The 25,809-nt window shown below is 42.5% G+C and overlaps 1 protein-coding gene across 1 annotated transcript in view; it reads left to right on the forward strand.

Annotated features, from left to right (window-relative positions):
- Positions 1-25,809, forward strand: part of PIK3CB (phosphatidylinositol-4,5-bisphosphate 3-kinase catalytic subunit beta) — a 74,597-nt gene that overhangs the window by 40,049 nt on the left and 8,739 nt on the right. The window contains exons 9-20 of the mRNA XM_049775819.1: positions 1,750-1,846; positions 3,764-3,894; positions 5,862-5,912; positions 12,073-12,261; positions 12,979-13,100; positions 15,584-15,727; positions 18,128-18,227; positions 18,679-18,857; positions 19,856-19,965; positions 21,890-21,968; positions 22,890-23,057; positions 24,812-24,935. Of these exons, the coding sequence (XP_049631776.1) occupies positions 1,750-1,846; positions 3,764-3,894; positions 5,862-5,912; positions 12,073-12,261; positions 12,979-13,100; positions 15,584-15,727; positions 18,128-18,227; positions 18,679-18,857; positions 19,856-19,965; positions 21,890-21,968; positions 22,890-23,057; positions 24,812-24,935 (1,494 nt within the window). The remainder of the gene's footprint in view (positions 1-1,749; positions 1,847-3,763; positions 3,895-5,861; positions 5,913-12,072; positions 12,262-12,978; positions 13,101-15,583; positions 15,728-18,127; positions 18,228-18,678; positions 18,858-19,855; positions 19,966-21,889; positions 21,969-22,889; positions 23,058-24,811; positions 24,936-25,809) is intronic.

Raw genomic sequence — 25,809 nt, forward strand, 5'->3', positions numbered from 1 at the left:
AAGATGAATAAATAAATAAACAAATAATCAGTAAAATCAAATAAAGAGGGTCTGGAACAATAGCACAGCGGGGAGGGCATTTGCTTTGCATTCGGCTTTCCTGGGTTCGGTCCCTAGCATTCCACATGGTCCCCTAAGCGTGTTAGGGGTAATTTCTGAGTGCAGAGCCAGGAGTAATCCCTGTCACTTGCTGGGTGTGGCCTAAAAGCCCATATTATATATGGGTATATATTTTTATATAAATATATAAACATATATATGTGTGTAAATATATATATAAAGATTTTAGGGGTCAAAGAGATAGCACAGCGGTAGGTTGTTTGCCTTGCACGCTTTCAATCCAGGACAGATGATGGTTCAAATCTGGGCATCCCATATGGTCTCCTGAGCCTGCTAGGGGCGATTTCTGAGCGCTGCCTGGTATGACCACCCCTTCAAAGAAGACTAACAACTGTATATCCTTAGTCCCTTAATTGAAATTTCAAGTGTTTGTTGGATCTAATCTTACATCTAAATCTAAATCTCATGACACCAGGGCTTAATATGTAACCCAGCACACCCTGGAAAGTAAATGGGTTTTCATGCTCCAGGGGACAGATGGAAGCGCTCAGCCTCCTTCAGGTCATTTCCAACCAGGTTTTTTTGTTTCGTTTTATTTTGGGTCACACTCAACAGTGCTCAGGGGTTACACCTGGCTCTGCACTCAGAAATCGCTCCTGGCAGGCACGGGGGACCATATGAGATGCCAGGAGTCGAACCACCATCTGTCCTGCATCAGCTGCTTGCAAGCCAAACACACCTGTCTCTGTGCTGTCTCTTTGGCCCCACCATTTAGCTTTTTAAAAATGAATTTTAGGGCTGTAGAGAGCTTATTGTGTAAGGCTCTTGTTCAGTTCCTGGAATCCTTTATGGTTTCTTGGTCCCAGAGCCAGGAATAATCCCCTGGGCATGGCCAGGTATAGCACCACTGTTGCCATGTGTCCCCCTCGCCCTACCACACACAGAGAAAGTTCTAATGTCTAAAAAGTCACAGATGGGGGCCAGAGAGATAGCATGGAGGTGAGGCGTTTGCCTTTCATGCAGGAGGTCATCGGTTCAAATCCCGGCGTCCCATATGGTTCCCCATGCCTGCCAGGAGCAATTTCTGAGCCTGGAGCCAGGAATAACCCCTGAGCACTGCCAGGTGTGACCCCAAAACCACCAAAAAAAAAAAAAGTCACAGATGACTTAGTTTCTCTGAATTCTTTCACCACTTGTTCATATTGCTTGTTTGTTTGTGTTTGTTTTTGGTCCACACCTGTCAGTGCTCAGGACTCACTCCTGGCTCTGTGTTCAGGGGTCATTCCTTGGTGGAAATTGGGAAACCCTGTGGGGTTCTGGAGATTAAACCTGGGTTGGCTGCATGCAAGGTAAGTGCCCTATACATTGTAGAGATCTTTTGGTCCCACCAGAACTTAAGTATTTTCTAAAAATAAAATTACTGGGGACCGGAATAATAGCACAGTGATAAGACGTTTGATTTGCAGGCAGCCGACCTGGGACAGACTAGTGTTCAATCCCCGGCATCCCATCGAGCCTGCCAGGAGCGATTTCTGAGCACAGAGCCAGGAGTAACCCCACTGAGTGCCGCTGGGTGTGCTTCCCCCCACCCCCCCCCCCAAAAAAAAAACCTACTGAAATAATGCTTATGTACTGGTGATACCTTGAAGTTTTTCTTAGCATATTTATACAGTTGCTATCTTTTCACAGCATTATCCTGTAGCCTGGGTAAATACCATGGTTTTTGACTTTAAAGGACAGCTGCGGTCTGGAGATAGCATATTGCATAGTTGGTCTTCGTTTCCTGGTAAGATTCTTTTCCTTAGTCTTAAAGAGTAACTTCTTTGCATGTAGATTAGTTCATGTTTCTTTGGGACTCACTTTCTTTAGTTCATAAAGAAAGCACTGATTGTCATAATTTTTGCTCTAAAACATTTTCTTGGATTATTTACATAAATTTTAAAAGTGTTCATAGCTTAGTATGTTTATTTCAGTGAGTGTGTTCTTATTATTACCATGTTATATTTATTGTGTTTTGAGAAACTTTACTTAGGAATGATGTTTCTCCTTCCCCTTCCCCTCTCTCTTTCCCTGGATTTGGGGATCAAACCTAAGGCCTCCCATGCAAGGGAGACTCGACTGCTAAGCCAGACCCTTGACCTGCTAAGAATGGTTGGTGCTTGTGACCACCTCAGAAATGCTTCCATTGAGTCTGAACACGTTGTAGCAAGTTGGCACAAATTGCTCTTCAGTAGAATGTTCTATACTGAACAATTAGTATTCTCCATTTGGAATAAAGTTTTTTTTTTCCATGATGATTTTAAAGCAGATCACCACCACTTTAAGCAGTCCTTCATTTGGGATTGACAGGAATACTAAAATGTTATGATTAACCTTAGTAAGCTTAAGTTTTTCCTTCTCTTTTCCCCTCTCCACTCTCTTTAGTAGATTAGTCCATACAGCAATTAGAGGGTCAGACAGTATTGGGTCCGAAGTACAAGAACTCCCAAACATAGCCTCTTTCAACTGTTGTTAAAAAGTACCACTTGATGGAGTTCCAGAAATTACCAGATGGCTGCTTAAGTGTCTAAATAGGGATTGATAGAGAACATCAACCACATTGATTATATTAAGAAAAAAAAAATATATATATATGGGGCTGGAGAGATAGCATGGAAGTAGGGTGTTTGCCTTTCATGCAGAAGGTCGGTGGTTCGAATCCCGGCATCCCATATGGTCCCTTGAGCCTGCCAGGAGCGATTTCTGAGCGTAGAGCCAGGAGTAACCCCTGAGAACTGCTGGGTGTGACCTAAAAACCGAAAGAAAAAAAAAAACCCCAAAAATAAATAAAAGAATGTCATTGATGGCTTAAGTCTTCACTTTGGCTCATGATCATGGCAGTCAGATTACACATGATTAAAATACTTGATGAAATGAGACAAGTGCTGGGGCTGGAGAGGTGGCGCTAGAGGTAAGGTGTCTGCCTTGCAAGTGCTAGCCAAGGAAGGACCGCGGTTTGATCCCCCAGTGCCCATATGGTCCCCCAAGCCAGGGGCAGTTTCTGAGCGCTTAGCCAGGAGTAACTCCTGAGCGTCAAACGGGTGTAGCCCAAAAAAATAAAAAAGAAAAAAGAAAAGAAATGAGACAAGTGTTTTCCATGGAAAACTGAATTTTAATAGACATCTTCAATTAAGTTTGCATTTAAGATTGGGATTACTTACAGTTTAAAAAAGAATTGAGGTAGCTATTCATTTTCAGCAACTTTCTTTTTAAGGACTTATATGACTTGTTGGATTGTTCAAATTTGGGGTCAGATCTTTAACTTTGGGGGCATGGCTACTTATTTAGGGTGACCTTCTATCTTTCCTTTATCCTACCCTCTTTTTTCCTTTTTTTGCCGTGCCAGGTTGAACTCCCAGAAGTTTTAGCACTGAGCCACATCCCCGGGCCCTCTGGGTTCAGCATTCATAGGAACTAGAGACTGAAAGGAATTGCCTGGCAAACTCCTCAGGTGTAATTCATCATGGGAAACATTTTCTCAAGAGTCAAAATTTGAGAGATAGTGCATTGGTTAGGGCATTTCCTTTGCATGCAGCTGACCCAGGTTCAAACTCTGGCATCCCATATGATTCCCTGAGCTGCCAGAAGTAAATCCTAAGTATAGCCATGTGTGGCCCTCCTCACCCCAAACCCAAAAGAATAAATATTATTTTTTATGCTTTAGATGAACTTGAAGAAATGTTGAATCCAATGGGAACTGTTCAAACTAATCCATACACTGAAAATGCAACAGCTTTACATATTAAGTTCCCAGAGAATAAAAAGCATCCCTATTACTACCCTCCCTTTGATAAGGTAAGCTGTACATGGAATTGTGAAGTTGTTAATCCACCGTTTAATGGTTTTAATGTATGTTTAAAGGTTTATAGCATAAACTTTAATTTTCAAAATGTCTTATGCATCTATGTTAGATTTGTTCAGTGGAACGACCCACAGTGGGGAGTTAACTCACTCCCGGCTTGGTCACTGGTTAAAGAGCCATGATTGTTTCTCTGGAGTTCAGGCTCCTCCCTTAGAAAATTAGGAAGTGATGGTGACTCTCTAAGATCCTCTAATACAAAGGGGCTGTCCGTGTGTCCATCTTGTGTTCACTGGGACTCTGACCAGGTGTGAATCTCAGTGGAGTGGGTTCAGACTGTTGACGTAGAGTCCAGACATCCTTCCTGCTGTCAGAGCTTAGACTAAAAGATAGATGATTCTTGTCGACCAGCAGATATCACTTCCTTTTGTGCAATTTTACTCAGCAGCTATTTCTAAATACTTTTCCTTGGTCCCCACGCTGTATGTCTTGGTGACGAGGAGAGTCTCTCTTTAAGCTGGGATGTGACTTTCTATGTGTTAAGCAACAAAACTGTCACATTTTTATCTTCAGGTTGGCATTTTGGTTTGAGGAATGGCTGCTTCTAGTATGAGGAAGTGAACATAGCTCCGAATAATAAACAAGAAGTTTCTTGTACTTCCTTAATCTATTTGAGACAAGATGTTTTTAAAAACCGATGTTATAGTAAATATTTTAAGCTAACCCACCTTTAAACTTAAACCTAACTTTACTTTCCCATTTTTGTTTTTTGGTCCACACTTCACAGTGCTCACTCAGGGAGAACACCAAGTGGTGCTGGGGGTACCTTAAGTGGTGATGGGAATTGGATTAGATTGGCATAAGGCACATCTTGTCTCTAGCCTTTTAATTGTATCTGAATGCTCAGTGGCACCCCATCTCTAGATAGAGTTCTGGGATCTTTCTTGCCTCCAGAGACACCTAAGATATGGCAGTACGTGGGTCTCAAGAGGTGGCTCATGCCAGAGTTGCTAGGGGCCTCCAGGGCTGCCCCTGGAGATTGGGAACCAGATGGTGCTGAGGATCACATGGATGTGTCTTGAGCTCTGTGTACTCTCTCCCCAGCTCTTAATTGAATTTTATTTCCAAAATAACTTTCTGTTTTGAGGCCACATCTAGTGATGCTCAGGGGTTACTCCTGGCTCTGTACTCAAGAAGCACTCCTGGGATGCTTGGGTGGCTCATACTGGATGCCAGGAATTCTACCCAGGATTGCAAACTGGTATGCAATGCAAAGCCCTATCCACTGTACTATCTCTGGCTGCTTGAAGTTAACTTTTCATGTCTCATTCTCTAAAAGGTTTTGCTGGGCACAGAGAAGTAGTACATTTACCTTTTAAAATGTGATTTCTTTGGGTATGAGACTATAGTAGGTAGGGTGTCTGCCTTACATGTGTTCTGCCCAGGTTTGATCCCCAGCATCCCTTATGGTCCTCCAACCCCACCTAATGGTCCTGCATGTAGAGCAATGAGTAAGCCCTAAGCACTACTGGGCATGCACTCTCCCCATCAAAAGTTGATCGCTTGGGGCCGGAGCAAAAGCACAGCAGTAGGGCATTTGCCTTGCATGCGACTGACCCAAGATGGATCCCCCAGCATCCCATATGGTACTCCAAGCCAGGAGCAATTTCTGAGCACATAGCCAGGAGTAACCCCTGAGCGTCACCAGGTGTGGGCCCCCTAAACAAACAAACAAAAAATGGTGATTGCTTTAGCTACAGATAATCTTAATCCAGTTTCCTGTGAGACTCAAAGTCCTTATAGTAATTATATTTCCTGGTTGTATGAAGATTAAGATCACACTATAAAGTGTAAGGGCATGCAAGTACCATGTCTAATACTTAGTTCTTTGTAGTTTAAGTACAAGTGTAAGTCATTAAATATTAGACTATGAATCTAATTTTAAAACTTTTTTTTTTAATAGATCATCGAAAAGGCAGCTGAAATCGCAAGCAGTGACAGTGCTAATGTATCAGTAAGTATAAAAATGACCATACAGTGCTGGGGCTTGAACTTGGCTTTTTGGCGTGCACATTAGCTTTTTGAGCCATCTCTTTGGCCTGTGTCAAGTTTTTTAATACTGTGCTCATGATTCAATTTCTTCATATCCTCTATGATAATTAATTTGCAGAAGTTGCACAACAGTTTATTAAAATGTGCCTGTGATATAACACTTTATTGAATGGTAGCTGTTTGTAGATAGTCTGTGTTCAGTGGTACATACCAGCTTGGGTTATCGTAGTACCTTATGATCTCTCTCTCTCATCTCCCTCACTTCCCCTCCCAAAGGCACATCCAGGGATTGATGGTAGCCTTGGGTGTAGGGTTGGGTGAGGGCTTTCGTGTTTTTGTTTAAAGTTTAGACTTTGTTAATATTGCTTATATGCTGGCTTCACATTGCCTAGACTTAGTCACATTCTCTCACTCAGCACCAGGAAAGTTAAGTCATGCTAGCCAAGAAGAGAAGCTCCTGGCACCAAAAACACGGAAGATGCAGACTGGATTGGGGGACAAACTGCAGTCTTTGCTGTATATTACTTGTTTCTTTTGCTTCAAGTAAAAATTCTACTTATTATGGTGGCTAATTTAAAGACTTCTCTGGACCAGATTTTCTTTAGGAATTTTTATTGTTTGTTTGTTTTTTTGTTTTTGTTTTTGGCTCACACCTGGTAGTGCTCAGGCTCTATGCTCAGAAATCGCTCCTGGCAGGCTCGGGGGACCATATGGAATGCTGGGATTCAAACCGCTGTCCTTCTGCATGCAAGGCAGATGCCTTACCTCCATGCTATCTCTCCAGCCCCTGCCTTTAGGATTTTAAAAGATTTTGTTGGCCCTTTGGTTTAAATTATTTACCTACTACAGATAGATACCTTGGAAATTATTCTCTTGAGTGAAAAATAGATTATTGCTATATGTTACTAGTTTGTCAGGCAATTAAGTGAAACATGTAAGAAACATATAAGCACAGGGTTTTTGTTTTGTTTTTGGGTCAAACTCAGCCGCACTCAGGGCTGGATCTGCGCTCAGAAATTACTCTTGGCAGGGATGAGGGACCATATGGGATGCCGGGATTTGAACCGCCATCTGTTCTGGATTGGCTGTGTGCAAGGCCCTACTGCTGTGCTATCTTTCCAGCCCCAAGCACAGGTTTTTAAATTTAAGAGAGATAACAGCTATATAGGGACCTCTTCATAGTTTTTCTAGTTAATAGTTTTTGTTTGTTTGTTTGTTTGTTTTGTGTTTGACCAAACCCTGTGGTGCTCAGGGGTTACTCCTGGCTATGCGCTCAGAAATTGCCCCTGGCTTGTGGGGACCATATGTGTTAATCCCTGGCTAGCTCATGCAAGGCAGATACGCCTTATCGCTATGCCACCACTCTTCCCCCTCCCCCAAGTTTCTTTCTTCTTATTATGGATGCAGTATTTTTCTTTTCAAGCTTAATGTATTTAAAAATTGATACCTGATACTAGTATTTTGTGAAATCAAGAAACAGGAATTATAATTTTAGTATTTTAAAACTTCTGATGATTTCTCATTAATGTCATTTTTTTGGTCATGGATTAGTTCTTACTGAAAATGAAATCCTGTTTTTGTTTTTTTTTTTCTCTTCTTGGTTTTTGGGCCACACCCGGCGGTGCTCAGGGGTTACTCCTGGATGTCTGCTCAGAAATAGCTCCTGGCAGGCACGGAGGACCATATGGGACACCAGGATTCGAACCAACCACCTTTGGTCCTGGATCGGCTGCTTGCAAGGCAAACGCCGATGTGCTATCTCTCCAGGCCCGAAATCCTGTTTTTTTTTTTTTTAAAGTGTTGTCACTTTCTGACTGGGGTGGGTGTTGGTTTCTTTAAATGGATTTCTATTCTTAGTTAGCTTGTCTTACACTTGTGGTTTCCTAGTTGTCTGCCAACTCACTATAATCTGCTGCCAGTTATGTAGGAGGAAGGGTAAGCCCTGCTGAGAGTCAGCATCTGCTCTGCTGAAAATTTCTGTTTGTTTGGGGCTGGTGACTTCCTAGTATCTTTTTCCCCTCTCATCTCAGTCTGTAAGCAAGACCCCCTGCAATTTGTGTGCAGCCCAGGTGGAGCCATGCCTAACCGAAAGCTGTTCTACTGGTGGGGAGATTGACTGTCGCTTTTGGAATCCCCACTCTCTTCTCTCTTGATCATTTCTGGATCTGAACTGCCCTTCCCCAGTTCTCAGTAAATTTATGTGGTACCAGGATCTAACCAGGGTCCTTATATGTGCCTGGCATATGCCTGATCCCACTTTGCATTATACTAAGTCATTTTACTTTAGATAACAATCAGCTCAGTTTACTTACTGAATTGGGTATGTATTATGTAATATTATAGATTGGTATAATCAATATATATCTGTGCATGTATAATACAAACGCGTGTAATTTATCAAGTAAATTTACTACTCTGATGTGTGGTTTTTTTGGGGGGAGGGCACACCCAGCATTCAGGGGTTACTCCTGGTTCTGTGCTCAGAAATTGCTTCTGGCAGGCTCCAGGGACCATATTGGATGCTGGGATTTGAACCACCCTACCGTGTCCCATATGGTCCCCCCAAGCCAGGAGCGATTTCTGAGCACATAGCCAGGAGTAACCCCTGTGCGTCAATGGGTGTGGCCCAAAACAAACAAACAAACAAACAAACAAACAAAAAAGAATCACTTTGAGGGGCTGGAGAGATATCATGGAGGTAGGGCATTTGCCTTGCATGCAGAAGAATGGTGGTTCAAATTGAATCCAAACATCCCATATGATTCCCCGAGCCTGCCAGGAGTAACCCCTGAATGCTGCCGGGTGTGACCCAAGAACCAGAAGAAGAAAAAATCACTTTTGGAGTGCTCAAGGTGACCATATGGAATGCCTGGGATTGATCCTGGATAGACAAGGCAAAGGTCCTACCTGCTGTACTCTCTCTGGCCCATAGAAATTTTTCCTCATGCGCATGGAATCTTGCATGATTTTATGTTTTTACAACTGGCTTGTTTTACTTAGTGCTCTCAAATTTCATCCATCTTGTATGTAATATGCGTGAAAATGCTCCTCCTTTTAAATGCTGGATAATATTCTTTTGCCTGTTCTGTACCATATTTTATTGAATTATTCATCTGTATACGAAACCTAGGGTTGCTTCCAGTTCTTAGCTATTGTAAAATTGCTGCTATAAATATACGTGTGAAAATATCTCTGAGATCCTCCTTTTAGTTGTTTTTTTTTTTTTTTTTTTTTTTTTTTTTGGTTTTTGGGCCACACCCGGTTGACGCTCAGGGGTTACTCCTGGCTATGTGCTCAGAAATCGCCCCTGGCTTGGGGGGGGGACCATATGGGACGCCGGGGGATCGAACCACGGTCCTTCCTTGGCTAGCGCTTGCAAGGCAGACACCTTACCTCCAGCGCCACCTACCCGGCCCCTAAATTTTTTAAACTTTTTTTTTTTTTTTTTTTGGTTTTTGGGCCACACCCGTTTGACGCTCAGGGGTTACTCCTGGCTATGTGCTCAGAAATCGCCCCTGGCTTGGGGGAACCATATGGGACGCCAGGGGATCGAACCGCTGTCCGTTCCTTGGCTAGCGCTTGTAAGGCAGGCACCTTACCTCCAGCGCCACCGCCCGGCCCCCCTTTTAGTTGTTTTAGATTCACACCCAGAAGTAGAATTACTAGATAATATGTTGGGTGTGGCTTTTTTTTTTTTTTTTTTTGGTATGGTGGTTCTATTTTTTAATTTCTTGAGGAGCTGACTTTTTCATAGTAACCAAACCATCTTTCATTCCCACCTTTTTCCAAAATGATTCTAATTTTTTGGTTAGGTAACCAAACCTGTCCTTGGAACAATATCTGGCAGTGTCTGGAATTTACTTCTGACTCTGAGCTCAAGCATTTCTCCTGGCAGGCTCTGGGAACCGGACTGTATTGGGTGCTATGGATCAAGCCTGCGTCAGCTACATGCAAGCACCTTACCTACTGTATTATGTCTCTTGATTTTTATATTTATATATTATATTATATAAAATTCTAATTTTTATATGTCCTTTACCACGGTTTCTTTTTCTGGGAGGGGAAAGAGGGGAGAAAGGATTGGATGATGCTTAGGAATCACTCCTGGCCTGCCTTTCTTCAAATCAGATCAGGGTCTGCAGGCAAGTGCCTTAACTATATATATATATATATATATCTTTTAATCTTTTTTTTTTTTTTTTTTTTTGGTTTTTGGGCCACACCCGTTTGATGCTCAGGGGTTACTCCTGGCTATGTGCTCAGAAATCGCCCCTGGCTTGGGGGGACCATATGGGACGCCGGGGGATCGAACCGCGGTCCGTTCCTTGGTAGCGCTTACAAGGCAGACACCTTATCTCTAGCGCCACCTTCCCGGCCCCATATCTTTTAATCTTAATAGCATTATACCTTTCAGCAAGAAGCAATCTGCTACATTTTTTCAGAAACTGCATGTGCTTTGTAGAAGTTGAAATGTCAATAAAAAAATTACTTCCACTAATAGATGACTAATCCAGAATGCAATTCTGCCACCTAGCGTTTACACATGGCTATTGTTTACAAAACCATTTTTTCATTATTTTGAACATAGAAACTTAATATCCAGCAGTGAAAACTTTACCAGAAAGGAGATATATATATATATATTTTTTTTTTTTTTTTTAGGTTTTTGGGTCACAGCCGGTGACTTTCAGGGATTACTCCTGACTATGCACTCAGAAATCGCTCCTGGCTTGGGGGACCATATGGGATGCTAGGGATCGAACCAAGGTTCTTTTTTTCTTTTTGGTTTTTGGGCCACACCTGGCGGTGCTCAGGGGATACGCCTGGCTGTCTGCTCAGAAATAGCTCCTGGCAGGCACGGGGGACCATATGGGACACCGGGATTCGAACCAACCACCTTTGGTCCTGGATCAGCTGCTTGCAAGGCAAACGCCGCTGTGCTATCTTCCCGCAAGGTTCTTTTTTAAAAGGAAATCTTTATTTTTTTACTTTTAGGTTGTGGTTGGGATTGGCTCTCACCCAGCAGTGCTCATAGCTTACTCCTGGTTCTCTCAGGAATCACTCATGGTGGACCTTTGGAGGACCAGAAAGGGTGATAGGGATTGAACCTGAGCCATTTCTATGCAAGCAAGTACCTTACCTGCTGTACTAGTGCCTTATGGTCCATGCTTTGAAAAGGAGATTTTTTTTTGTTTTGTTTTGTTTTTATCTTTTTTGTGAAGAACATGTATTCCCTGAGAACAAGGTGCCTGAGCACATGTCTTTCACATCTCCTTTTGTGATGTGGACTTTTATACTTTCAGGCTGGGATGTGTGTTGAGATTCGCTCTCCACCCATGAATCCATTATTCTCCCCTCACCCCTGAATTTGTTTATTTGTTTACTCCTGGCTCCATGTTCAGAAATCTCCCCTGGCAGACACAGGGAACCATATGGGATGCTGGGATTCGAACCACCAGCCTTCTGTATGAAAGGCAAACGCCTTACCTCCATGCTATATCTCCGGCCCCACCCCTGAATTTCTAAATATAGCCGTTTTTTTACTTAAATGCGTTTAAGATATTTTTAGGCATCTAAATTTACAGCACTGTTAGGGTGTTAGGGTTTCATGTGTATTGTAATCCTAAAATATTCCAACATCATTGGCCCTCCACCAGAGGGGTCTCCCTCATTATATCCTCCTCTATGGTTAGGTCAGTTCTGTAGAATGACGGTATCTGGGACTGGAGAAATAGCACAGTGGTAAGTCGTTTGCCTTGCACGTGGCCAACCCAGCAGGGAGTTGCAGAGCCAGAAATAAACCCTGAGCGCTGTCGGGTGTGACTTCCCATACAAAAAAAAAAATTGAACTACCATACCTTTCAGTGTTTCTAAAGTCAAAGCCTTTAAATGTTTTGAGAAAATTAGTATTTTATTTTTGGTTGTTGTTTTGGGGCCACACCCTGCAGCGCTCAGCAGAAATTGCTCCTGGCAGATTCAGGGAACCATATGGGATGCTAAGGATCAAACCTGGGTCAAATGCCCTACCACAGTGCTATGAATTTTTAAAAATCTATATCTCTGTTGTCTTCAATTATGCTTACACAATTCAGCTTTATAATGAATAATTTTTATTTTCTTAGAGTCGAGGCGGAAAAAAATTTCTTGCTGTACTCAAAGAAATCTTGGACAGGGATCCCTTGTCTCAGTTGTGTGAGAATGAAATGGATCTTATTTGGACTTTGAGGCAAGACTGTAGAGAGAATTTCCCACAGTCACTGCCAAAATTACTGCTATCAATCAAGTGGAATAAACTTGAAGATGTTGCCCAGGTAAGGTATCATTTCTTTGATCTTTCCAAGCACTTTGTGTGGTTGTGTGTCCAGTGTCTTTATCTGTGTAGCTTCTATAGTTTGGACGACTTCTGCTGTAGACATTTTGTGGTTTTATTTATTTTTGTTTGTTTGGGCCACACCCGGTGACGCCCACTGGTTACTCCTGGCTATTCTCTCAGAAATCGCTCCTGGCTTGGGGGGGTCATATGGGATGCCGGGGGATTGAATCGCGGTTTGTCCTGGGTTAGCCGCATATGGTGCAAACATCCTATCACTTGCGCCACCACTCTGGGCCCTCGATGCACAATTTTTTTTTTTTTTTTTTTTTTTTTTTTTGTTTTTGGGTCAGCCAGGGGTTACTCCTGGCTGTCTGCTCAGAAATAGCTGTATTATTAAACAAAGAGTGTGGGCCCTCATTTCTTTTACTAGGAGGACTCTGCTTATAGTCCTATTCTTGACTGTTCATGTGCCCGATGCACAATTTTTAATGGCTAGCCATTCTGTTTCTTATTTTCTTTTCAGGTAAGCATTTGATAGTTTCTTTTATTTGTTTTTATAGGCTATTTCAAAAAAGACCATCTGTATTAATAAGTATGGATTTTTATGGTCAAAGTAACTGCAAATTTACTTTTGTGCCTCCATTCCTTCATGCAAGGGAAAATAGTTTCGTTTTCTCCCTAGTAATCTCTGAACCCATTTCAATGTTTATAACAGCTTCAGGCGCTTCTTCAAATTTGGCCTAAATTGCCCCCACGAGAGGCTTTGGAGCTTCTGGATTTCAACTACCCAGACCAGTATGTGCGAGAATATGCGGTAGGCTGTCTCCGACAAATGAGGTACCTCCTGCAAGTGGTATTTTGGGGACAAGGAATAATGCAGGGGGGGGGAGAGAGAAGGGGCTTTCTGCTTGAATATTCATATAAAAGGAAAAGTCTAGAGATGTCTTCAGAGTTTAATTACTTGCTTCCTCCCTCTCTCCCCACTTTTACTCCCGCACATGAACTGTATTATTAAACAAAGAGTGTGGGCCTTCATTTCTTTTACTAGGAGGACTCTGCTTATAGTCCTGTTCTTGACTGTTCATGATAGCAAAAGGGTACTGACAGAATTGGCAAAGGAAAGTAATTCTGAGGAAAGTCTGGAAGACTCTAGGCAGAAATATCTAAAAACAATTTCTGTAGGAGTAAAAACCAAGCATAATGAAGTTTCCCAGCAACAAATATTGCAACTTGTTTAAAACACTGTCATTGGTGGAAGACCATGCGAGACGTATTACTAGGCACATGAGTTTTGTGTTAAAGTCCTCTGCTCCTGGGAGGAAAATGAGTGTTTCACCTGATCCCTGGTGTCTGCACAGTTTAGGGCCCTGTTGTATATATTTTTGAAATGAGGTTCGTAGTTAGTGTTCACTCTCCCTAAGTTTGCATTGGGGGAGGGGTCTTCCTGCCTGCCCTGGGCTGAACCACAGTTTGGGTTTTGCTTTTGGTTTTGGGGCCACAGCCAGTAGTGCTTAGAGTTTGCTCCTGGCTTGCACTCAAGAATCACTCTCCGCAGGCTAGGGGAACCACATGGATGCTGTGGATTGAATCCGTGTAGGTCTCGTGCAAGGCAAATGCCCTATTTGTTGTATCACTCTGGCCCCAAAATGTTTTTCCTTTTTTGATTTTTGGGACATACCTGGCAATGCTCAGGGGTCACTCCTGGCTCTGCATTCAGAATCACTTCTGGCAGATTCAGGTATATACCAGGTATTGAACCCAGGTTGGTTTATTGCAAGGCAAGTGTCCTACCCTCTGTGCTATTGCTCTGGCTCCTCCCAAATGTCTTTTTAAGTGTGTTGATCCCAAAGAGGAAATGGCTGTATCCCCATGTTCCACATAGGTAATTCTATTGTGCTTTTATATATTAAATTAAACCTGGAGATAAAGGTTTTATTTTCTTGGAACACATTACTCTTTGTTTCAGCCCCAGATCTCTCTCAGACTATTTTTTTCAATGATTTATTACCCAAATTGTAGTAACCAGTCAACCTAAGTTGGTAATCACATCTTAAGTGACCTCTGGAGTTAGTTGTGGATAGTTTAAAGGTGGATACAGAATAGAAAGCCACTAAACAATGCAGCTCAGTTCACTTTTTAACATCAGTGAATCAGTTCCCACTTAAAATACTCTCAATTTCCTTTTCCTTTAAGCTATTTGAAATTAAGATTTTTATTATTCATTGATCATCTGGAATAGGAAGTACCTAACTATGAGAGGAAGGGAAAATAAATTGCTGAAGTATCAATAGCATTTTTATTTGAGGAGCTGGTAAGCCAAACCATAGTTAAGAATGAATTGTTTCTTTGTAAGTTGCCAACTCAGGATCCCGGACCTGAGCACTTGAGGGTGTGATCCAAAGAATCCCTATTGGTTGACTAAACACATAGCTGTTTTAGTATCATAAGAAAACAATCAAAGTACACGATTTTTTTGGTTTGTTTTGTTTTTGGGCCACACCCGGTGACGCTCAGGGGTTACTCAGAAATCGCTCCTGGCTTGGGGGACCATATGGGACGCCAGGAATTGAACTGCGGTAGGTCCTCAGCTAGCATGAGTAAGGCAGATGCCTTATGGCTTGTGCCACTGTTCCGGCCCCAAAGTACACAATTTTATTGTAAAGCTGTGCTGATTGTAAATATACTCATCATATATGTCAACCAAATTAGTTTAATTCCTATTTTTTTGTTGTTGTTCACACCCGGCGGCACTGGGGATATTTCTGGCTCTGGGCTAAGAAATTGCTCCTGGCAGGCTCTGGAGACCATATGGGATGCCGAGAATCGACATCCTTCCTGAGTCAGCCACATGTAAGGCCAAAGCCCTATCACTGTGCTATCTCTCAGGCCCCTAATTTCTGTTATTTTTAAGGTGTTTTTATATATTTTGCTTTTTGACCACACCCAACAGTGCTCAGGGCTTACTCTTGGCTCTGTGCTCAGGGATCACTCCTGGCAAGCCCAGGATTATATGGAGTGCCAGGAACTGTACCCTGGTTAACTGAGCTAGACAAGGGCCCTCTCTACTGTGCTATTACTCTGACCTGGGCCAAATTAGTTTAATGACAAGGTCTTGTTTGTCCATTTCTGCTGCTCCCTCTGCCATCAACACCTCTAACATCCGCTGCTGTCGTAGTATATTTTCACAGTCGTTTCATCAAACCAACCATGGCCTTGAGGAACCATTGTCGTTCAGTAGGGTCAGTGTTGGAGAGTGGAGGAGATAGAATCGTTCTGGGAACAGGTTGTAAGTGAATGACTTTGTCTTTTGTTTCCTTCAGTGATGAAGAGCTCTCCCAGTATCTTCTCCAGCTGGTGCAAGTCTTGAAGTATGAGCCTTTTCTTGACTGCGCCCTCTCTAGGTTCCTGCTAGAAAGAGCACTTGCTAACCGGAGGATAGGCCAGTTTTTGTTTTGGCACCTTAGGTAAGTCTGTTCCATTTCGACTCGATTCTCTCTTGTAAAAATTTGTAAAAATTAAATCTACATAATCCAGGACATTGAATAGTTATCTGACTTAACAAAATAGTTTGTTCGGAGCCTTTTATACTCTTGTCTTTATATTTTTACTGTTCAAACTCTTAAATCTTCATGCTCAGGCAAAGTTGTTCATATAAGTGTCCTTTCATACCTCCTAGATTTTTTAACCCAGACTGACAAGTTACTGCTTTTTTTCCGCAATATGTGCTTACTATGTTAATGTTTAGAGTGAAAGCAGATTTAACTCTTGCAAAATTTGTGTGTGTTAATTTACTACCATCTAGGGTTGGTGACAGTGCAGTGGGTTAGGTGTTTGCCTTGCAAACAACCCTTGTGGGTTTGATGTATGCCACCTAAGCCTCATCAGTCAACCCTGGGTCCAACTGGCGGTGACCTCAACCAGTAAATGTAATCCATCAACCAATGGTATTATAGCATAAAGCTTTAAAAGTTGTAGAGAGATGGAGAGAGTGCAGTGAATAAAGCAGCTTCTCTTGTACCCACCTGGCCCAGGTCCAGCCCTCGGCACCATATATGGTCCCCTGAGTCTCGCTGGGAGTGGTCCCCAACTGCAGAGCAGGCAATAAGCCTGAACACAGCCAAGTGTGGCCCTCTAAACCAAAAATATTTTTTAAACTAAAGTATAATAATAGCAACTTAATTTTTATAACTAAATAAATTATCAGAAACATATCAGTCTTATTTCACCAATTTATATTAGAGTGAAGTTAGGAAAAAATTAAAGCTCTTGGGCCCGGAGAGATAGCACAGCGGCGTTTGCCTTGCAAGCAGCCGATCCAGGACCAAAGGTGGTTGGTTCGAATCCCGGTGCCCCATATGGTCCCCCGTGCCTGCCAGGAGCTATTTCTGAGCAGACAGCCAGGAGTCACCCCTGAGCACCGCCGGGTGTGACCCAAAAAACAAAAAAAAAAAAAAATTAAAGCTCTTTTTTCTAGAAACATCTTCTATTCTTCATCAATGACTTTGTGCAGACATTTTTCTTTCTTTCCCCCATTTCTCCCTACTCCCCTCCCTCCCTTCTTGCCTACCTTAGCATCATTACTATGATAAGTGGGAGCATTTACTCAGTTCTAGTGCTCCTTCGGGTTGCACACAGCTGGCTGTGGAGGCTGGAGTTCTCACATAGCAGAGCTCTAGGGGAGCACAGGCTTTTTTTGTTTGTTTAACTTCTTTGGGCTTAATTCTAAAATGACTTGAATCTCAGAGTGGTGAAGTTACTTTGTTTTTCTAAACTAAGCCCATTAAGGAAAATAAACTCCCAAGGTTCACTTTAGAGATTCTATTTCTGGTTGTTGGTTTATTATATTATAGTCCTTTTAATCCTTTCTTGTTTGTTTTTGTTTTTGTATTTCTTTTTGGGTCACACCGGTGGTGCTCAGGGATTACTCTTGGCTCTGTGCTCAAAAATCACTCCTGGCAGGCTCGGGGGACCATATGGGATGCCAGGATTAGAACCAGGGTTCGTCCTCTGTTGGCCACATGCAAGGCAAACACCTTACCACTGTGCTATCGCTCTGGCCCCTTCCTTTCTTGTTTTTAACTGGTCTTTATCCAATTTTCTTTACTTTTATTTTCTTTTTTTTGCTTACTATCACTTTTCAGAGGTGCCATACCCCGCAGTGCTGGGTCCCCTGTTGGTGCTGATTGGAGAGATGGAGTGCTAGGATCAAACTTTGGCCTGGCACTTGCCAGCCTGAGCTCCACCTCTGTCTCCCCAATCCCTCAATCTTTGTTTTTATTTTTAATTCTCATGGAATAGCAAAACAAAGAATTCCTATTATATTTAAGTGTGGTATACATATTTAATTATACACTGTTTAAATATGTACACTAACTTTAGATGAGAAAAATTGGAATGAATTGCATGCTTACATGTATGGTTTCCTGACACATCCCCTGAATACAGCATGGAGTAGCCCAAGCACCCCAAATGTGCACAGCATCCAGAATTACCCCCAATACCCCAAAATAACATCAGAAATAATTTTGAGGTTGCTGTCTAATCCTGTTAGGATTAAAATAGTCCTCTTCCTCCCTTTGTTCCTTGGCATTATAAAATCTTGCAAAAGACTGCCAGAAGGAGTACAGCTGGGAGGGCTCTCGACAGCTGACTCTGGTTCCATCCTTGGCATCCCATTGCACTGTCAGGAGTGATTTCTGAGTGCAAAGCCAGGAGTATTTATTCCTGAACATCTCTGAGTATGACACCGCTAAACCCTTACTCCCCCTGTAAAAGAAAGTCTTTTATACTAATGCATAATCATGGTTTCTATTTTGCAGTCTAAGTATTTGACAGGCTACTTTAACAGGTCTAACCTTCTGCAGGTCAGAAGTGCACATCCCTGCTGTTTCAGTCCAGTTTGGTGTCATCCTGGAGGCGTACTGCCGGGGCAGTGTAGGGTACATGAAAGTGCTGTCCAAACAGGTATGCCTTTTTTCATCAGCATGCACATTTTGCCACATACTACTCGATGCCTTTTCTTCTGTTATATCATTCACAAAGGTTTGGGTAAACCTGAGGAATGATTCTTTTGTTGTTTTTTGTTTTGGGGTCACACCTGACAGCGCTCAGGGGTTACTCCTGGTTCTGCACTAAAAAAAAAATCACTCCTTGCAGCCTCAGGGGTACCATATGGGATGCCGGAAATCAAACCCGGGTTCATCCCAGGTCGGCTGCCTTTAAGGCAATCAAACCTGGATTCGTCCTGCGTTGGCCGAATGCAAGGCAAACACCCTACTGCTGTGCTCTCTCAGGCCCCTAGATTGCTTTTCTATGGGGCAGTTGTCAAATATGAGTGGGGGTTGTTGATCATATTGGGAATATTTTTTATTGTTATTAATCAAATTTGTTTTGGTGGTGGGAAAACTTATTTCAGGTTGAAGCACTCAATAAGTTAAAAACTTTAAACAGTTTGATCAAACTGAATGCGGTGAAGCTAAACAGAGCCAAAGGGAAAGAAGCCATGCACACTTGTTTGAAGCAGAATGCGTACCGGGAAGCCCTCTCAGGTCTGCAGTCGCCTCTGAACCCCTGTGTGATCCTCTCCGAACTCTAGTAAGTAGCACCCCACAGAAGGGGTGGGAGTGGTGGTCTTGCTATGTTCTCAGAGTTCAGTCTCCGGGTAAGCAACACATTGACACAGTGATACCAGGTACTCAACTTAAAATCTTTAAATCTGTGCTATCTCTCCAGCCCCTTAAAATCATTTCTTAATGTTTCACTCACTGTCAGTAACACTGTAGAATTTATATTTCCATATTTTAGTACTCAAGATGTATCACTCTTTAAAAAAGCAGGCAGGAATAAATTAATTATATTTTGATATTTTTAATTTTTTTAAATTTTTTTTTTTGGTTTTTGGGCCACACCCGGCGGTGCTCAGGGGTGACTCCTGGCTGTCTGCTCAGAAATAGCTCCTGGCAGGCACGGGGGACCATCTGGGACACCGGGATTCGAACCAACCACCTTTGGTCCTGGATCGACTGCTTGCAAGACAAACGCCACTGTGCTATCTCTCTGGGCCCAATTTACTTTTTAAAATATTTTTTAAATATTTTTTATCTTTATTTAAACACTGTGATTACAAATATGATTGTAGTTGTATGATTTTAGTCATGTAAAGAACACCCCCCTTCATCAGTGCAACATTCCCACCACCATATATTTTGATTTTATCTTAGTAAAATAGTGTCTTGTGCGGGGGCACACCTGGTGACGTTCAGGGGTTACTCCTGGCTATGCACCATATGGGACACTGGAGGATCAAACTGCGGTTAGTCCTAGGCTAGTACCTGCAAGGCAAAAGATGCCTTACCGCTCCACACTACCATCTTGGCCCCAAAATAGTGTCATTTTAGTTAATTCCATATAGTATCAAAAAATTAAGGGAAACTTTCAGGTGGGAGAGATAGGATTTTTACATGTAGGTTAGTAATAAGGAGATAGGGTTTTACTTGTAGGTTTGTAATTTCTGCAGACCTAACAGAACAGACTTGCAGAGAAGACTTAAATGTTTAACTTAAAGTGGTTATTTTCACTTTGCTTGATTTCAGTGTTGAAAAGTGTAAATACATGGATTCCAAAATGAAACCCTTGTGGCTAGTCTACAACAACAAGGTGTTTGGTGAGGATTCAGTCGGAGTCATTTTTAAAAATGGTGATGGTAGGTGTGAATTTTTATAGATGCCTTGGTTTTGTTTTTTTGTTTAGTTTGCTTTATAAACTGAAAGATGATGTGTAAATGTGTAACAGGTGGCAGTCAAAAGGCAGGCATCAGTGGTCATAAGATAGCATTTTGGGGGGGGACCATAGTGATAGTACAGTGGGGAGGACATTTGCCTTGTACATTGCTGACTTGGATTCAATACCCTGCATCCCATATTGCACTGAGTACCTCTGGCTGTGGCCCCAAAATGAAACAAATTAGAATTTGGTATGTCCTCGATCCCTTTAATTTCCCTCTTTGAAAATGTCTTACATAATTTATTTTGCATACATTGTGCTAGTATGCCTCCCTTTTTTTTCCCCCACAGTGGGCATAGTCTTTCTACTTCTTTGTTTAAAATCTTGCAATATGGGCCTGGAGAGATAGCATGGAGGTAAGGTCTTTCATGCAGAAGGACGGTGGTTCAAATCCCGGCATCCCATATGGTCCCCTGTGCCTGCCATGGTGATTTCTGAGTGCTGCCAGGTGTGACCCACAAACCAAAAACCAAAATAAATAAATAAATAAAAATAAAAAAAGTCTTGCATTATATGAGAGTATGTCAAATACTTTATTTTGGTGTGGGGGGGCACACTCGGTGTACTCAGTGATTGGTTACTCCTGGCTCTGCACTCAGAAATCGCTCCTGGCAGGCTCAGGGGACTATACAGGATGCTGGGAATTGAACCCAAGTCTGTCTTGGGTCGGCTGCCTGCAAGGTAAACACCTTACCACTGTACTGATAAGAGAATATTTTAAATATGTATTATAATAATAATGTCCTATTTATCTTGTTTCTCTAGTAGCAAATTTGATATTGCCCTTATGTGATGACATACAAGACACTTAAAAGTAATTGAGCTCTAGGTTCTCGTATCCTTGAGGATTATAGCATCTCTCTCTATATTTTTTTTATAAATAAAGAATATAAGTAATAATAGAATGTTTTACAGCCATAAAAAAGAACTGAGTGGTCCTTTGCTAGATATTTAACTCCAATTGACCACTTGAATGTAATTTTGTGGAAACCAGTACTAGCATATCATCTCGCCTCTGTCACCCTTGGGGGCATGGATATATAGTAGATCAAATCCACTGTTACAGATTTGTCAATCCAGCATGTTAGGAGGTCCTTTTTTTTTGGTGGGGGGGGGCACACCCAATTTCTGGCTTGGGGAGACCATGTGGGACGCCGGGGATCGAACTGCGGTCCTTCCTTGGCTAGCGCTTGCAAGGCAGACACCTTACTTACCTCTAGTGCCACCTCATCGGCCCCACGTTAGGAGGTTCTTAAGAACATCTGTGTATTCCTCAAAGCACACAGGAAGGGAAAAATTAAATCACCACTCGTATTTATGTGGATGCTAGCACACTGTTGTAATAATTTGACTATATAATAGACAGTTTATGACATTCATTAACATGGGAGCCTGCAATGATAAATAATTTAAAGGTGGTGTATTTGTTGTTGTTTTTTTGGAGGGGCCACACCCAGCCGTGCTGGGGCTTACTCCTGGCTCTGTGCTCTGAAATCATTCCTGGCAGACTCAGGGGACCATGTGGGATATTGGGATTCGAACTACCATTTGTCCTGAGTTGGCCACATGCAAAGCAATACCCTCCAACGGTGCTGTCTTTCCACCATAATTTAAAGTATCTTATTTAATTTCTGAAAGTATTAGCAGGGCACACTGACCAAAACTCTAATATTTAATTTAACAAATAAGAGCAATTTAAATAGGTAAGACAAATATGAAATTGGGAGTAGCACATTTCTTGGTTTTACCAAATCAACTCATTTGAATGATCACTGGGTTTGACTAGATTATCATGTTAAATATAAAATAGAAAGCACTTTTAATGTAGCGCTTTTTCTCTTTAGATTTACGACAAGATATGCTAACACTGCAAATGCTTCGCTTAATGGATTTACTCTGGAAAGAAGCTGGACTGGATCTTCGGTAAGATTTCTAGTGAATTTTTGGGCAAGCTGAAGGAGGCAGGGACTGTGTTGTGCCTCCTGCATTCTCTTCATGGGCTGAGTTTGATCCTTGAGCACTGATGAATGTGGTCATGAAGTGGTATGTGTGTTTGTCTACAAGAATATCTGCCGTGTCTCATTTTTCTGCCACTGACTGACTTTCTGCACTACTTGGTGAGTTTGCTGCTGTGCACTGGCCTGAGACTCTTGTCTTCTTCATTCTTCTATTTTGTGATTCAGTACTTTTTTTTTTTTTTTTTTTTTTTTTGGTTTTTGGTTTTTGGGTCACACCCGGCAGTGCTCAGAGGTTCCTCCTGGCTTTCTGCTCAGAAATTGCCCCTGGCAGGCACGGGGGACCATATGGGACACCGGGATTCGAACCAACCACCTTTGGTCCTGGATCGGTTGCTTGCAAGGCAAACGCCGCTGTGCCATCTCTCTGGGCCCGTGATTCAGTACTTGACTGTCATATCATGTTTACTGATTCTTTGGTTGTTCAAAGCTATTTGAACATTGAGAAAACTTAAAGCCTCTCATGCATTTTATGACTGTTTATAATGATTTTGTTTCAATATGTCCCTTTCATTTAATGAATTATTTTGAGGGTTGGGCCAGTGGTGCTCAGGTTTTACTCCTCGCTCTGCACTCAGATCAGTCCTGGTGCTACTTATCATCTACCTGTATGAATAAGGAAGACATTCTTTGCCTACATTATGCATGTAGCATGCAGTTGAATTCTAGTAAATTTTTAACTCTTAATTCTTCAATAGAAGACTGAATTCATAGCTTTCTTCTTGACGTTAATACCCCTTATGTTAAACATGCTACTACTAATCCAAAGGCATGCTTGTTTAATATCTCATCTGATTCATGTGTTTTACGTGCTCTTGGTCTCCTCCAGGATGCTGCCTTACGGCTGTCTTGCAACTGGAGACCGCTCTGGCCTCATCGAGGTTGTGAGCACCTCGGAAACAATCGCTGACATTCAGCTGAACAGTAGCAACGTGGCTGCTGCAGCAGCCTTCAATAAAGACGCCCTTCTGAACTGGCTGAAGGAGTACAATTCCGGGTGAGCTCTTGTGATTGATTGTTCGGAGTGGGCAGCTAAGCAGAAAACTTCATTTTAGTTAGACTTTTCACTGTCCTAGAGCAAATAATTAGGGTTCTGCTCCATTTCCCACCCAGAGCAAAATGACAAATAGACCTTCCTTAACAACCCCAAGGCACTGGATTCAGCTCTTACCTAGATCAAAATGCTGCAGAGACTGGGGTTGGTGTGGGTCTGAAACTGAGTGCTTCAGTGACAAGCATTGAAGAGTACTATCTTCTGCAATTTCATGTGGAGCCCCGAGGGTTTCCCTATATGTTTAGGATCTAAATGAATGAATTTGGAAACTTCATCTCTTTGAAAAATGCAGTGCTAGAGTGCTGTAGAGCCTCCTAATACACAGGACTTGGAGGATGCACTCTTTTTTCTGTTTTTTTGTTTGTTTGTTTGTCTGTCTTGGGGGTCACACCCAGCAGTGCTTAGGGGTTACTCCTGGCTCTACGCTCAGAACTTGCTCCTGGCAGGCTCGGGTGACCATATGGGATGCCGGGATTCGAACAACTGACCTTCTGTTTGCAAGGCAAACTCCCTACCTCCACGCTGTCTCTCAGGCCTTGGAGGATGCATTCTTTTTTTTTTTTTTTTTTTTTGGTTTTTGGGCCACACCCGGTGACGCTCAGGGGTTACTCCTGGCTATGCGCTCAGAAGTCGCTCCTGGCTTGGGGGACCATATGGGACACCGGGGGATCGAACTGCGGTCCGTCTCCTAGGCTAGCGCAGGTAAGGCAGGCACCTTACCTCCAGCGCCACCGCCCGGCCCGGAGGATGCATTCTTAAAGTATTTTTTCACTGAAGATTTGGAAGGTAGATTTAAATTTTGCAACCCTCAGAATACAGTGATTTGTATCTATAGTTGACCTTCTAAAATGTGATCTTATCTTAGGATTTTTTTATGTTCTGATTTATGTCACTGAGTTAGATGGTTGGAATTATATAGTTGATTTTTTTTTTTTGGTTTTTGGTTTTTGGTTTTTGGGCCACACCGGCAACACTCAGGAGTTACTTCTGGCTCTGCGCACAGAAATAGCTCCTGACAGGCTTGGGGACCATATGGGATGCCCAGATTCGAATCACCATCCATCCTGTTTGGCCGCTTACAAGGCAAATTTCTTACCACTGTGCTATCTCTCCAACTGCCTCACCCCCCCCCAACCAGTTGATTATTTTTATTGTAGTTTAATTTTTTTGTTTGTTTGTTTGGAACCATGCTTAGTAGTGCTCAGGGCTTACTCTTGGTAAGGCAAGCACCCTATCCGATGTACTCTTTCTCTGTCCCCAGTAGTTAATTTTTCGTTTGTTTGTTGTTTTTGGACCACACCCAGCAGTGCTCAGGGAATTTTCTTGGCATGCTCTGGGATGCCCAGGACATATATGTACCCTCTATATACTCGCTCCACGTTCATTCCTTTCCCCCAACAGTTAATTTTTAAATAATTTTAGGCATAGACTAACCACCCCACTGTCATCCAAACAATGGATGGTCTATGTGACCCAGGCCTTACCCTCTCCAGACTCACAAGATGCCCCAGCAGAGTGGTTGAGGCACCTGTCCTGCCATGTTAACCTTCATGGGGCTGGCCTGCCCAGTGCCTTCTGCTCAAATCTAGGCCTCCCCATGCAGAGGGAAGGGGGCACAGGTTATGTGTGAAACAGCTCTCATCCCACCCCATTATGTGGATTTTAAAGACCTAGGTTTATTTTTTCCTGTTTTGCAGGGATGACCTGGACCGAGCCATTGAGGAGTTTACTCTGTCCTGTGCCGGCTACTGTGTAGCTTCTTATGTCCTTGGGATTGGTGACAGACATAGTGATAACATCATGGTCAAGAAGACTGGGCAGGTGAGCTACTCATATATGTGCTTTGGGCCTTAGCTATGAGATTTCTTGGGCACAGCAGTCTTGATGTGAAAACTCAGGCAAATTCTTGAGTTGTTTTGGGGAAAAATACCTTTGTCTTTTTTGGGAGGGGTATAGAATGAATAACTGGGTGTTTGGGGACTATTAATGATTCGGTGTTCAGGACTCGCTGCAGGTAGTGTTCGGGGGGCCATGTGGTGCTGGGGATCAAACTCAGGACCTCTGGCATGCAAAAAATGTGCCCCAGCTTCCCATCCCTTATATTGTACGCTAGTTGTAGTCCTCCCCAAATAAAATTTAAATGAGTGTGCTTTTTCAGCATCGATAATCATAAAGGTTCAAAGAGCACAAAGATCTTTTATAGGGGATGGAAGAGAAGAGTAATACATTAGTAAAAGGATGCAATTTAGGAAAATGAAGTCAGTCCCTTCACTGTGACTTCTCAGTGTGCCCTGTAGAAAGTCTTACCATCTTCCCACAAACACTTGGCCACAAAGAGTAGACTATCCATCAGCTACATGACTATAAAATTATGTACATGGTAAGTACAGAGGTAGAATAGAGACATTCTTTGGACCTAATGGGATTCCTGAGATCAGAGAGGGGATGAGACTTTGGTTGCATGCAGCCACCCCTAGTTTGACTTTTGGTACCATATATCGTACCCTGAGCACTGCTGGGAATAGTTCTTGAACACAAAGCCAGGAGTAAGCCCCGAGCTTACTGGAGTTTCCCCCAAACCAAAAAAAGGTGATACTGAATGGAGGGAACTTTTTTTTTTTTTAGGTTTTGGGTCACAACCGGCGGTGCTCAGGGGTCACTTCTGGCTGTCTGCTCAGAAATAGCTCCTGGCAGG

The sequence above is a fragment of the Suncus etruscus genome, chromosome 6 (genome assembly GCF_024139225.1).
Source record: "Suncus etruscus isolate mSunEtr1 chromosome 6, mSunEtr1.pri.cur, whole genome shotgun sequence".
Classification (NCBI taxonomy): domain Eukaryota; kingdom Metazoa; phylum Chordata; class Mammalia; order Eulipotyphla; family Soricidae; genus Suncus; species Suncus etruscus.